We start from the raw sequence: 12,088 nt of genomic DNA, 5'->3' as shown, positions 1-12,088 counted from the left end.
TTTTTACTTTAGATTTATTGATGTGCATTAATTTTTATCTTTTTTGTTTGTATGCAACAGATGATGCGCATTCTAGTCACGATCATGGTCCTCGGACTGATGGCGGGCACGCTCGCCGCCCCACAATCAACCTACGCGAATCAGGCAAACAACGTCGAGTACATCGGCGAAGGGCTGCCTGATCAAGCAACGCTAGACGGCAAGGTTACCAAATTGGACGACCTTAGTCCGGTGATCTTCCTGAATCGAACGAAAGCTGCGCTCAACTGCGCTGCGGGTTCGATGCAAGTCGAGCTGAAATTCAACGACCGATTTTTTGGTATTGCATATGCTGATTACGACCAGAATTCAGCTTGTAAAGTGGCTGGAAAGGGTGACCACAGTTATAAATTAGAGTTACCCTTAAAAGGATGTGGTACTAAACAGGTACGTCTTAATGGTACCCGTAAAAGTATTATTTTAGAATAAATTTTTGTTTTTAAGGATCCTCAACGTGTATTCACTAATAATATTGTTGTACGATTCCACCCTTCTCTTCAAATGGATGTAGATGAGATTATTACCATCGTGTGCAGGTATCCCCCACCTGTAGCTCCAATCCCAGCTGGTTTACCAAGTTTTATGTACGTAGGATTTTATGTGTTTAAAAAACGTCTGTAATGTTTTTTGTTGTTGATGATTATAGTCAGGAGGATGTAGCACCAATTGCTGCCCTGGAACCACCATTAAAAGGCTTTCAGATTCTGTTGATTATCTGCGCGATTTTGTTCCTCTCTCTGCTGCTGCTGGGCCTGGGCTGTTCCTATTACTGCCTGCGCAAGAGGCCGCTCACCATCATCAGGCATCCACTACCGAGCGTTACAGGTTCGGAAATAACGAAACTATCCGGAAGTTCACTAGGTAGCCGCACGAACACGACTAACCATCGTATTCGCTCCAATAACTGTATACAGATCATCATATGTTTGCTAACATGCTAACCCTCTCTTGCACACAGGCAACCTCTCAATGTTTGAGGGTCTGAAAATCCCCCGAGTTCATGCACCGGTTGTAGTGGCACCGAGCAGTTCCGGCAGCGACGGTTTGCTAATAAGCGATACTTTGCCATCAGATTATCCCTCCGAATCACATTCTGAGATCGAGGACGTCGAAACACGTTCGTTGCCTGTCTCATCCGCAGGCAGCTATGAGAATGAAGCGTTTGTCCAGGAAGCTGTACAGCAGATACACGTACCACGTGTTCCCCTGGTTGCTGTAAAGGAGGCACCTACATTTGATGTACAGGTGAGGGTCAAGAGACAGGCACCAGCTGCTCCACCAAGTTTGCAGTTATCTTCCGACTCGGAGAGCTCAGTAGCACCCAGTGTTAGGAATTTATCTACGATTGTTGAACAAAAAGAAGAACGGGAAAGTATTAGGAGTTTAGAAAGTCCACAAATGATTGAACGTATGCAGTTTACTTACGTACCCGAGTTACATCCACCTCCTAAACATGTACAACCAGCTCCAACTTACAATAGGATTTTGAAGAGGCAACAACAGGAACTTATCGCGTAAGTAACCCATAGTAGGGTCTGTTAATTATTATATCATTAAAATTTGTTTGTGTAGTAAACCGCCACCACCAGTGACACCTCCCGAAATCTCGACCCACGAAGTGGATGATGTATTCTTACGTACAATCACCGAGAAACGAACAATCGAAGACATCGAACGACACAAACGCCTAGTTACAGAATTCCATACTCGCCAACCCGACCCACAGAAATGGGACGTCACTATTAAAAACTACCCGATTGAAAGACCAGAACCCCCAGAATGGGAGAACTTCTCTGATATCTCTTCTACTTCTGGTATGACTCTAACACCTAAACCAGAACGCGCTACTATGAGTCTACCACCTCAAACCATCAATGACAATAAGCTGCCACTCAACTCGCCCCATTTGATTGGTAATATACAATCCGCTCCGCGTACTTCCACCTACTCTGAAGAAATGTCCTCAACTCGTCTTGAACACTACCTTGAACAATACCAGGTCCCATTGGAGAACCCAGAAGTCCAGAACTGGAATGTTTTGATCAGAGTCTTCCAACCTATTGAGGAAGAAGGTCCTGTCATTGACAATGCAGAAACCTTTAACTCTCAGTTGACTCACGCTGATAAAATAAAATGGAGGCAGATCCTGACTACAGAAAGTACTCTCAGGTCTAAACTGACCGAGGCTACCGTTAGGGAAGATTATGAACGTATCCGCCAGGATCACAGATATGAAAATCTGTTTGAGCCCCAAAAGTGGGACGTGATTATCCGTGTCCTCACTCCGATTGAGAAACCCAAACAAAACCGTTATCGCAAGAAGGCAGATTGGGATACACGCAGTCGTCGTAGTAGCTTACCCACTTTGTATGAATATGACAGTGATGGTGGTAGCTCCGCACGTACACTTACAACCGAACCCATGCTACAACCACAAGCAATGCGTTCACGTAAAACATCACGTTCCAGTTATCGCAGTGACGCAGATGTGCGCTCTATGAGCGAAATGATTGTTGACTTCCGGCGTCAGGAACATGACTCACAATCAGAAGCCTCCAGCTATTACCCACGATATGGTTATGAAACCTATGAAGGTGACCAGTATAATCCATCACTGGCACGTTCATTGAGTCAGCCGTCCCTGGCGAGATCCGCTAGTGAATTTACTGAGAGGTGGATAGCACCATCACGTTATGACACAGCTAGTGAATTCACTTCTCCGGAAGGTACTCCCAAGAGTCAACGCAGCAGTAAAATCCAACCAATGCATGTGCCACGTGGTCAAAGCGCCGCGCAAACATCAGTCTGGCAAAGCACTACTCAAATGCGAGGACAAGCTGAATCCGGACGCGTCGCCAGCGCCACCACAAGACAGGTTATGTCATCGCAGCAGTATAGAAGTGAAGCTAGTACAAGTTTCATGGGACCACCGGACAAAAACTGGTTTGGGGACAACGATAGCGAGGCTAGTTACAAATAAGCACTGCCGCTTTTTTTTGCAAAGTCAAGATGAAGGGCAATTTATACAAAGTACATTTAAACACTGCCTCGATGCATGGATCAATATTTGACCGAGAAAAATGTAAAAATTTTATTTGAAGAGAGAAAATATGTTAGTGTAACTAGCTGTGATAACGAAAGCAACAATCCTTCCATTCGATCTATTTTTCAAGTTGCTCTGCCAACAATTTACTTCTTGTACTTTTTACAATTTGATCAACGCTTAGAATTTCTCAAACATCAATCAGAAATTTTAATGCGATTATTCTACCAGATTTTTTACTTGCCATGTTTGTAAACTCATAACCTGTATTAATATTTAATTCTGCAACTGGAAAATTTGGTAGAAACATTTATGATCGACGATCAACTATATTTAAACATTTTGATTTTATTTCCAACGTAAAAATTTTGATAAATCTTTTCTGGTGTAGGTAATTTATAATATTTTATTATAAATGAATCGGGAATGCTTTTTGTCTGTTATTTTCCTTCTTGTGACAAAATAATGCGAAGCTCTGCAAATAATTTATACATACACGAGTTATCAAGCTAACTTAATACTGAATTTAGCGTAAATTTAGCGTATATATAAATAATATATGAAAGATAGTTTATGTTTACAGTTAAATCTATTTTAATACAAGCGGAAATGAAGTTGTGTTAAAATATAGACGCATGACAATGTATGTGAGATGAAATTCAATTTTGGTGCTATAGAATTAGTTTTAATATATAAAATTGTAGAAGAATATTTTATTACTTTACACTGTTGTAAAATTAAAACAAAACCTTGTAATAACATAATGTTGTAAAAACAGAATAAATCCAAGCTTTTTTCTACTAAAATTTATTTCTTCTGCTTTTAACACCTGAATATCATCAATCTTTGTCTTTGTTATTTTTTAACCTAAAACTGACGTTTGACACATTTTACTTAGTTTTAATGGCCACAGTTTTTCAATCAGTTTGGAACTGTGGACAGTTAAGCAGAATGTTGATTTATCGATGGTGTACACAGGACTACGGGCGCCGCAACCAAATGACGAATCAATTTCCAGCGAGCACCGAACTTCATTATCGGCCGATACGACGACACGCGCGCCACAATTGCAAATTCAATATGCAACATAAATGCAACCCGAGAGAATGAAATTATGACCCAGCAGCCGCAGGGCACAATACCGCATGATGAAAATATTTATGCACATATTTTATAGGTCATTGTTTCAACAAGTTGTTAAAGTTGCATGTTTTTGTTCTTTCTGTAACAGGTTGTGTCGTAGAAAATAGATGATAATGTATGAGGACATTAAGATGCTGATAGTGTGCATTTACATCGTGGGGGAGGAAAGAATGGCGCATGAATTTCGACGATGACGCCAAGCTGGCGACTGTCAACAAGTTACTACCAGGGCTGTAGGTTTACCGACGCCATCGTCCTTTTCATTGTCTCGTCTGCTTCCAAACGCGTTAAACAATGTTTCGTTAATCTATATTCTACGGAAGGTAAGTAAACAGTAATGAGTTGATAAAATAATATAAAACAACACGATAATGATGAGTATTTGTAGGTTATATTAGGTTATGTTAGGTTATTTTAGGTTATTTTAAAGTTATGGTTATGTTTACGTTGTAAAAGCGCTACAGGTTATATTCGAGGCGTGTTGGGGTGTTGTAGATCTGCAATGTTCACAATCGGCACATTTTCGTCGACCCTGAACGTCCACACTTCTCTTTTGCGCTCTGCAGAGCTTTCCAGCCACGCGCCTCACGCTGCGTGCGTGTGCGCCTGGCGTCGCGACGATTCTCCGCCGTCCGTCGCTCGCACATTTCGGCGCATCAGTGGCACACCAGGCGTCGCCATGTGACGTCAGGTCCGATTGCGTCCGCTGCTTTCGCACAAGAAAACCGCGTGTGTTACTCAACATCCCTAAATATAAAAAAAAAGAATAGAAAAGAACATAATATTAACATTTATTTCTTTCAGATTACATAATAATCATTTGGTTTTACTATATTTTAATAATATGGACAAATTGTGAGGGTAAAGTGCGTTTTGTTGATCTTCATTGCGTCGCAAAAAGCAAAAAGTTTAACATTTAACATTTGCTGTTGTTTTCGCACAAATGGGGAGTTATTGTTTGCTGGCGATTGAAAATTAATATTGTGCATTTCACACTGCATGCAGAGAGAAAAGTGAAAGTGAAAGTCATATTGGTGTAAAGTATTCAACGAACGCAGCAAATTTCCAAGGACATACGTATACAGTAAGTCGTTTGTATTATAATACATGAAATGTTATTCTTTGCCCGGCGCCTCCACACTATAATAATATGAGTACAATTATATTATAAAATAAAAATCAATTTTCTTTTAGGAAAAACGAAAATAATTATTCAACCTTGACAAGATATAAAACCTTTTATTAATTATAAGTTGGAACGCAATGTCGTACCGCAATCAATTAAAAATTGAAAAATATGCACTTCCAGCGCTTTTGCGCTTTAATTGAACAGACAAGACAATTAATTTAAACGCTTCGTAGAAAAACCCTTCACTTAAACTCTTGAAACTTGAATAATAAGAATGCTGAGCACACGCTGCGTTTTTTCTTTGCTGAAAAGCTTGCGTATTCAAAATTCTGTGCACGTTTTAGGCTAATTTTCGTTAATTATTCACCCACCTTTAATTTGCACCACAACATTGCGAAAAATAATTGTATTGTAAACATAAATAAATAATTGTTATTGCGGGATGTGTAAAATGATAAAATAATAACAAATTTTGTTGTAGTTGAATAAAACATTAAATAAGAATACAATTTTTGCGGAGAAAAAAAAATTACGAATACATCAAACGTAGGAAAATGAGAAAATGAGCATTCTGATTATAATTAACTCAGATAAATGAGCGTGAGCAATGTTTGCGCTTGCTAAAGTTGTATCACAGCGATTTATCTACTGTCGACATTTTGGCGTGGTGAAATTTATTTCATCCGTATTAAATTAATTTTTAATTAAAAAATTTAGAAATATTTGTATATTAAAATTTAATCAAATCTAATTTTATGAGCAAATAAACACATTAATTTCACCCGGCAAATTAAGCGAATCGAAGCGCAGCCGCGAGTGCTTGCGGTGCTTCGCAATGTGAAGGACAATTCGTAATTACGTTTTGTGCCGACTCTCGTTTGCGGTTTCGGTCCGTTTGCCTCCTGTGACAGGCAGGCCCAAGAACGGAACAAATTCATCAACAATATATTTGCCCTTCTCATCGAGTCGCACGATGACATGACAAACGGAACAAAGAACGAAGAAGCTACAACAACTCACATTCCACTCTAAGATAAATTGAATTCGGAATGCAGCAGAGACAAAATTAGATTTGAAAGAATACAAAACTCAAGACATATTAAATACTGATAAATTGTGTGAACTTTTAACCTTCACAATCGCTTTTTTTAATGTTTTTGAGTCACAAATTGATTAATTTTATTTGTGCCTGGATTTTCTTGAGAATCTAGGGCGGCCACTAACAAATAGTTTCAAGATAATAGCAATTGACGCGATAATAGAAAATGCTGTGTCCCCGTAGGCGCGAAACTCGAGAACAAATGAAGGAAGAGACCGAAATGAAACGCGTTACAAATTAGAGACAAATTGAATTCAACACTTGCTATTTACTCCAGTTTCTCCTTTTTGTATTATTTGTGCTGTAGATTTATTGCTTGTAATCAAAACATAGTATACCTTGTTTATTAATCAATATATTACTCCATTGTGTGGAATTTTATGCAAATAAACTAAAAAAGTTTCTAGACTTAATAAAAATTCAAGGAAAGTCTGATGGAAGACAAACAACGTCAAAAACTATGTTTTTTTAATGATCTTTAATGGAATAAGATGATAAAAAATACATTCTTTAGAATATAGAAGTTTTAGGCTCTTAGTGAATTAACTACCGCTTGAATAAACATTCGAACGGATTTTCTTTGCTGTTTGGTCTTTCTACAGGTTTCTTTTGCGATGTTCGTATTCAATGCTTTCGTGTTTGTTTGTTTCCTTATTTTATCAGAGTTTTATGCGTATTTTTTGTTCGATTTCGATTTATTTTTTTGTCTTGTCTTACATTTTTGGTGAACTACATTTTTTCGTTTTTGTTTCAATAATTCTGAGTTTTTCTGTGCTTAAAATACGATTGTTTGTTGAACTGGCAAAAAGTAAGGATAAAAAAGGTTCAGACTAGTGGAACTGGTCATTATTGGGTCATTATTCATTGAAACGTGTGGAAGGTTTACAAAAAACTATTGTTTTTAAAAAACTAAGTATGAGCAATTATGGGAAATGGCTAACGGAGACTTTTTTCATAAGATAATTAATTTTTCGATGTAATATGGTTAAAAAGCAGTATTATAAATTAATTAACGTCGGCTTTGTGGATTCAAACGCAGTCTTCTTTTTTTTTTTGGAATGTAGAAGGGTGTCACTTCAAAGAGAATAATTATAAACAGAATTCATCCAATTCCAGAAATTTTTTAGGTCAAAAAAATAAAGAAATATTTTACCACAAAATCTATTAATATTATCTGCAAGGAAAAATAATTTTAAAAAAAACCTCAATAACGTAAAACTATTAAATCATCCTTTAATTTTATATTTCTGTTAATAACTATTATATTTATTTTGAAACTAGCTTTTGCCCGCGACTTTGCCCCGGTAGTGTTTAATAAAAATGTAATTTGTTTTTACTCTCTTGTTCTAGACATAGTATGTATCAATTCTATCAAAAAGATTCGCAATTTTATTTTAAAGAAACTAATTATATAAAGAATTGCTAATACAGCACTTGAGCACGCCATCTCGGATTCAACTATTTAACTATAACTATGATTGAATCTCAATGCCAACTTTTATTCTATAGAAAAAGGCTGTTTTAGCGTTTTCCCGGTAATTATTCGAATTTTTCTCGCCGTAAAAACAAGTCTTGGACTTTAACGAACAATTTAAAAAAAGAATTGGCCAAATTTGTCTAGGCGTTGTTGAGTTATGCGCTTTCCAACAGATTTTGTGATTCATTTTTATATTATAGATGAAATATTTTGACTACAATATAAAATAAAGGCATTGTAATACGCTGCGTCGCAGTTAATTGTCATTAATCAAGTTTATCTGTGTATTAATTGAATCAAAACTTATGACCCGTGCACTGTTTACATCCGCACGAACGCGAAACTTGACATGAATATTAGGGTAAAAGAGGGTAATGGGGGTCACTTAAGGGAAAACTCAAATATAACTTAAATTATAAACAAAATACTTATTGCAATCGCTTATAAGCATTGTTTACTTAAATACCTATTATTTGAAATAATTTTCGGTCACTTTGACAATCAATTTTGGATATTATTAAAGTTTAAAAAAAAAACAGATTTGACTCCCATTACACCGACATGCGGGTAATGGTGGTCACCCTGGGAACAATCGGAATCAAACGAAATCTAGCAGATATCGCAGACATAATATTCCGCAAAGTCCCACCCAGTGCATTTCACATGAGCCCATAGCCCACATGAAGTGCATCTGAACCACATTTAATTGTTTTTTTTTAAATCGTTGCACATTAGACATCAGTTTTCCAAATCTTCATCCTCATCGCCCTGGCATAAGTCATCAGTGCCAATATTGGAATCATAAGTTTTGTTACTTTCCCGCAGTATCGTTTCTGCAAGAAGGCTATTGAAAAATAAGTCACATTGCTTTTTATAGGCCATTTAAAGCGGACTAAAGACAAAAACGTCCATTGGGGGTCGCATGACTCCCATTGCCCACAATTGCACTATTGTGAAAAAAAAAACAAAAAAAATATTTCTTCACAACATTAATGTAATCTGAACTGCACATCACGATTTTGAATGTTTAACTAAGACTATATAAAAGTTTCATTCGAATATTGCAAGATATTCGACACTTATCGTCTAATTTGCGTGGACGTAAAATTAGATCAGCGGAGCTCAAAAATAAAATATTGGCGTATCTCAATGATACACGCACCGATTTGCATGATTTTTCGGGGGTGGCACTGGGGGGCCAGAACGGAGGTAGGAACGCCGTTTACGCGTTACTCGTAACTATTGTTTCGTGGATATATGGGTGACTCCCATTACCCGCTGACTCCCATTACCCTACTCTCCCCTAATTAGTGGAAATAGGCAATGAGCAACGAAGGAACGATGGAAAACCCTTATTATATTTCACGCACATCACGCAATATTAAGGTCAACAACAGACAGTACGTGCTCGTCAAAGCGCTAAATTCTAACCTCAAATTGTAACCTCAAACGAAATGAAATCCAACGCTTTGCTCTAGTGTCGTATTCACACAACGTGTCCGGTGCGGTGAAAGTGTTGATTTACAATTGATATTTAAATTCATCGTCGACCGCATGGTGTGAAATGTAAATGCGGTTGAAAGGTTGCGCAGGGCGAGATAGTTTAGTGAGGGTTATTGGACCGTAGGGCAACAGGCAGGCGGTAGAATGACCAACAATCCACAGTAAAATATTTCGGCAATGTTATGCTCATGGTCGTGTTTCTCTTCTCATGTGGACCGTCATCTGTTTGAGTATATATTCAAAGTTTGAGCATTTGCACAAGACTTTGAGTTGAGGTATGAACGTAATATGATCTCGAAGGTTCAAAAGGTTCAAAATTCAGAGAAAAAATGCTTAGAATGCCAGAAATACACATGGGAAATGGAAAAAAGAAATAAATCATAAAAAAATCAAAAAGAAAGTTATAAATATATTCATGATTTTTTTATTGATTCAAAATCAATTTTTCATAATAATTTCTATCATAAAATAATTTTTATATTTAATAATAATTTATGTGATCATAAACAAAATATATTATCCACATATATTTTCTGTGCTCGTAAATTTTTATTTTTACATGTTTTTTAAGCTTTTTTCCAAAAGCAAAATAAAATCGGTAAAAAATGCATAGTATGAGGAAATTGTGAGAAAAATATACATAGCATGCACGTAGCACGCGAACAACACTTTCATTCTACGTAAGACCCTCGATAATTCGGAGAACGCGTTTGTGACAGCAACAAACATCTCGAACATCTCGAACACCTCGAACGCAAACTGCGCACATCAAACGGTAAACATCGGGAAACGTGATGCGGATGGCGCGACTCAAAGTGGCATCCTTGATCGAGGTACGTAATCGAATATAGAGAGATCAAGCAGCAAAGAAGCTTGTTATTCCCAACCGTACTTAGGTATTGGTAATGTCTGTTCAGAGCTTAGTAAAAGTAGAACTCCTTTGTTAGAAGAGCTGATTTAAGAGTTAAGAGTAACCTACATAATATTTATTTTATAATTCGCTGTTTCCATGTTTATTTGATCTGGATATAACCATTTATCAATTATGCGTCTTCCCTAAGGAGTTATAAATATTATATGCTTCGATACAACTGCGTAGGAGGCATTGAATATTGTATGAATCAAATAAATACTTGAATAGAGTCTGAAGCGTCAGAAAAGTTTAATATAACTCCAACTTTTATCCATCTACATATGAATCAGATGTATTCAGATTTAAATTTAGAATATAACAGTAATAAAACGGTATTACACCGTATTAACCATAAAATTATATTTATTAATAACTAGCTTTTTAACATAGTATGTGTCAATTCTATCAATAAGAATCGTAATTTTATTTTAAAGAAATTAATTATATAAAGAATTGCTAATAATGCACTTTAGCGCGCCATCTCGGATTTAACTATTTAACTATAACTATGATTGAATCTCAATGCCAACTTTTATCCTATAGAAAAGAGCTGTCTTTAGGATTTTCCCGACAATTATTCAAAATTTTCTCGCCGTACAAACAATCTTTGGACTTTAACAAACATAAAAAAAAAGAATTGGCTACATTGATCTAGGCGTTGTTGAGTTATGCGCTTACCAACAGATTTTGTGATTCATTTTTATTTATATTATAGATTTTCAGTTTTTGATTTACTCTAAATAAATTTATTCAAGTATAAAATAATAAATTTATGTATCAGGAATTTAATAATTTGCCTCTGGTAGCCATTTTATGTCATAATTAATATTTACACGAGCAAAATGCGTACTGCATATTATTACCTAATGAATTCCACAAATTTTTACCCATATAACGATTTTATGATGTAATAAAACACTAGTTTTAAAATATTCAAAATTTTCTTGTCAAGTTGTAAACCGCCGACATTTCATGCGCGATTACTCGTGAAAATATTCAAGGACAAAACTCTTGGAGCGGTTCGATGTGTATTCGCAAGTCATCGTCATTTGAGCCGCGCTCGGAGAGTCCTCGGGGTCGGATGTGCCCGAGATGGAAAAGAATGAGCACCCCTTGGGAATGCTTACGCAGATCGCGTGCAACGTGCGGGGTAGTTTCAAGATGGCACTTACCCGCAAAACAGAGAAAACAATGCGAACGCCAGACAAAACCAGCGCACGGCGAAATGCGAAATGGAACGCGGCGAATGAAAATAAAAGCGTATAAAACATTGTGGACTACAAAATATATAAAATGTTAGTGAAAAAAAAAACCACACAACACGTGAAATTGAATGTTTTCAGGCTTGTGTAGTCGACTTGAGAGCAGTGGAGCACACTAAGTAAGAGTGTGCTTATTCTAAGCGGGTGCTTTGCTTAGATTTGAGGATTGTAAAGCAATTCAACGTTTTTATTTGTTTGAAATATAAGTTTTGGGAATAAAATTGGTTTGACAATTGTATTATTAACAGTTTAGGAATATTGTTTGTGTAAATTGATGTTTTTTTGCATTTTTGATGAAAACTGTGAAATTCGCGGTAAGTCGACAAAGCGTGGTAAATATTATTTAATCAATTTTAGTTTTGTGTGTCACTATTGTTTTTTCTGCAAATATTTTTGGATTCCTGCAATTTTCATTCTATTTTAGCTCCAAGAATTAAAATTCGTATGACATTGATGTGTTTACGCAAACAAATATAGATT

General features: G+C 36.5%; 2 protein-coding genes across 4 annotated transcripts in view; both read left to right on the top strand.

Annotated features, from left to right (window-relative positions):
- pot (zona pellucida domain protein papillote) overlaps positions 1–3,888 on the top strand; it is a 33,673-nt gene extending 29,785 nt beyond the window's left edge. The window contains exons 2-6 of one of the 3 annotated variants that reach the window (XM_065313428.1): positions 61–426; positions 484–623; positions 686–864; positions 1,112–1,553; positions 1,612–3,888. In XM_065313428.1, coding sequence (XP_065169500.1) covers positions 61–426; positions 484–623; positions 686–864; positions 1,112–1,553; positions 1,612–3,019 — 2,535 coding nt within the window. In that variant the 3' untranslated portion in view covers positions 3,020–3,888. Of the gene's footprint in view, positions 1–60; positions 427–483; positions 624–685; positions 901–997; positions 1,554–1,611 lie in introns of all 3 variants that reach the window. The other 2 variants (XM_065313427.1, XM_065313426.1) reach the window with 2 other exon arrangements.
- A 1,008-nt stretch (positions 3,889–4,896) lies between these two features.
- The window catches only part of LOC135800171 (GTPase-activating Rap/Ran-GAP domain-like protein 3), a 47,633-nt gene continuing 40,441 nt past the window's right edge, over positions 4,897–12,088 (top strand). The window contains exon 1 of the mRNA XM_065313318.1: positions 4,897–5,309. The gene's annotated coding sequence lies outside the window, so the exon portion shown is untranslated. The remainder of the gene's footprint in view (positions 5,310–12,088) is intronic.

This window comes from Atheta coriaria, unplaced genomic scaffold (genome assembly GCF_025399875.1).
Source record: "Atheta coriaria isolate IRGN ID8LTWV9N9 unplaced genomic scaffold, Caltech_Dcor_3.1 hic_scaffold_10_pilon, whole genome shotgun sequence".
Taxonomy (NCBI): Eukaryota; Metazoa; Arthropoda; class Insecta; order Coleoptera; family Staphylinidae; genus Dalotia; species Dalotia coriaria.
This window is presented reverse-complemented; position numbering and strand designations above follow the sequence as displayed.